Source organism: Mastomys coucha, unplaced genomic scaffold (genome assembly GCF_008632895.1).
Source record: "Mastomys coucha isolate ucsf_1 unplaced genomic scaffold, UCSF_Mcou_1 pScaffold23, whole genome shotgun sequence".
In the NCBI taxonomy this organism is placed as follows: Eukaryota; Metazoa; Chordata; class Mammalia; order Rodentia; family Muridae; genus Mastomys; species Mastomys coucha.
In genome coordinates, this window is record NW_022196906.1 from 100,847,567 (window position 1) to 100,848,480 (window position 914).

At 49.5% G+C, this 914-nt stretch overlaps 1 protein-coding gene across 7 annotated transcripts in view; it reads right to left on the reverse strand.

Moving 5' to 3' along the window:
* The window catches only part of Dock3 (dedicator of cytokinesis 3), a 299,780-nt gene that overhangs the window by 215,856 nt on the left and 83,010 nt on the right, over window positions 1-914 (reverse strand). Inside the window, exon 1 of one of the 7 annotated variants that reach the window (XM_031343660.1) lies at window positions 618-637. The exons of the other annotated variants lie outside the window; for them this stretch is intronic. Within the exon in view, the coding sequence (XP_031199520.1) occupies window positions 618-622 (5 nt within the window). The 5' untranslated portion in view covers window positions 623-637. Of the gene's footprint in view, window positions 1-617; window positions 638-914 lie in introns of those variants that run through there. 7 annotated transcript variants of the gene reach the window in all.

Consider the following 914-nt stretch of genomic DNA (forward strand, 5'->3'; position numbering starts at 1 on the left):
GGGGGGGGGGGGTGGCCACTAGAAAATACAGACGCTGGGGAAGTGAGAGGCTCCCAGGACCCAACAGGGATAACATTAGTCAAAATACCCAATAGAGGGGAAATAAACCTGTAGAGACAATCTCCAGGAGATAGGCACACATGGCCCCCAGTTGAGGGATGGGACCACCCACCCATCTCAAAATTTTTAACCTAGAATTGTTCCAGTCTAAAAAAAATGCAGGGACAAAAACTGGAGCAGAGATTGAAGGAAAGGCCATCCAGAGACTGCCCCACCTAGGGATCTATCCCATCTGCAGACATCAAAACCCAACACTATTGCTGATGCCAAGAAGTGCTTGCTGACAAGAGCCTCCTATGGCTGTCCCCTGAGAGGTTCGGCCAACACATGACTAATGCAGATGCAGATAATCACAGTCAACCATCAGACTGAGCCCAGAGACCCCAATGGAAGAGCTAGGGGAAGGACTGAAGGAGCTGAAGGGGATTGTAACCCCATAGGATAAACAACAATATCAACCAACCAGAACCCCCAAAGCTCCCAGGGACTAAACCACCAACCAAAGAGTACACATGGAGAGACCCATGGCTCCAGCTGTGAATATAGCAGATGATTACCTCATTTGGCATCAATGGGAGGGGAGGCCTTTTGTCCTATGGAGGCTTGATACCCCAATGTAGCAGGGATGCTAGAGTGGTAAGGTGGAATTGGGTGCATGGGGGGAGGAGCACCCTCATAGAGGCAAACGGGAGGGGAGATGGGAAGAGGGTTGCAGAGGGAAAACCAGGAAGGCAGACAACATTTGAAATGTAAATAAATAAAATAATCAATTAAAAAACAAAACATATCCGGGCGGTGGTGGCACACGCCTTTAATCCCAGCACTTGGGAGGCAGAGGCAGGTGGATTTCTGAG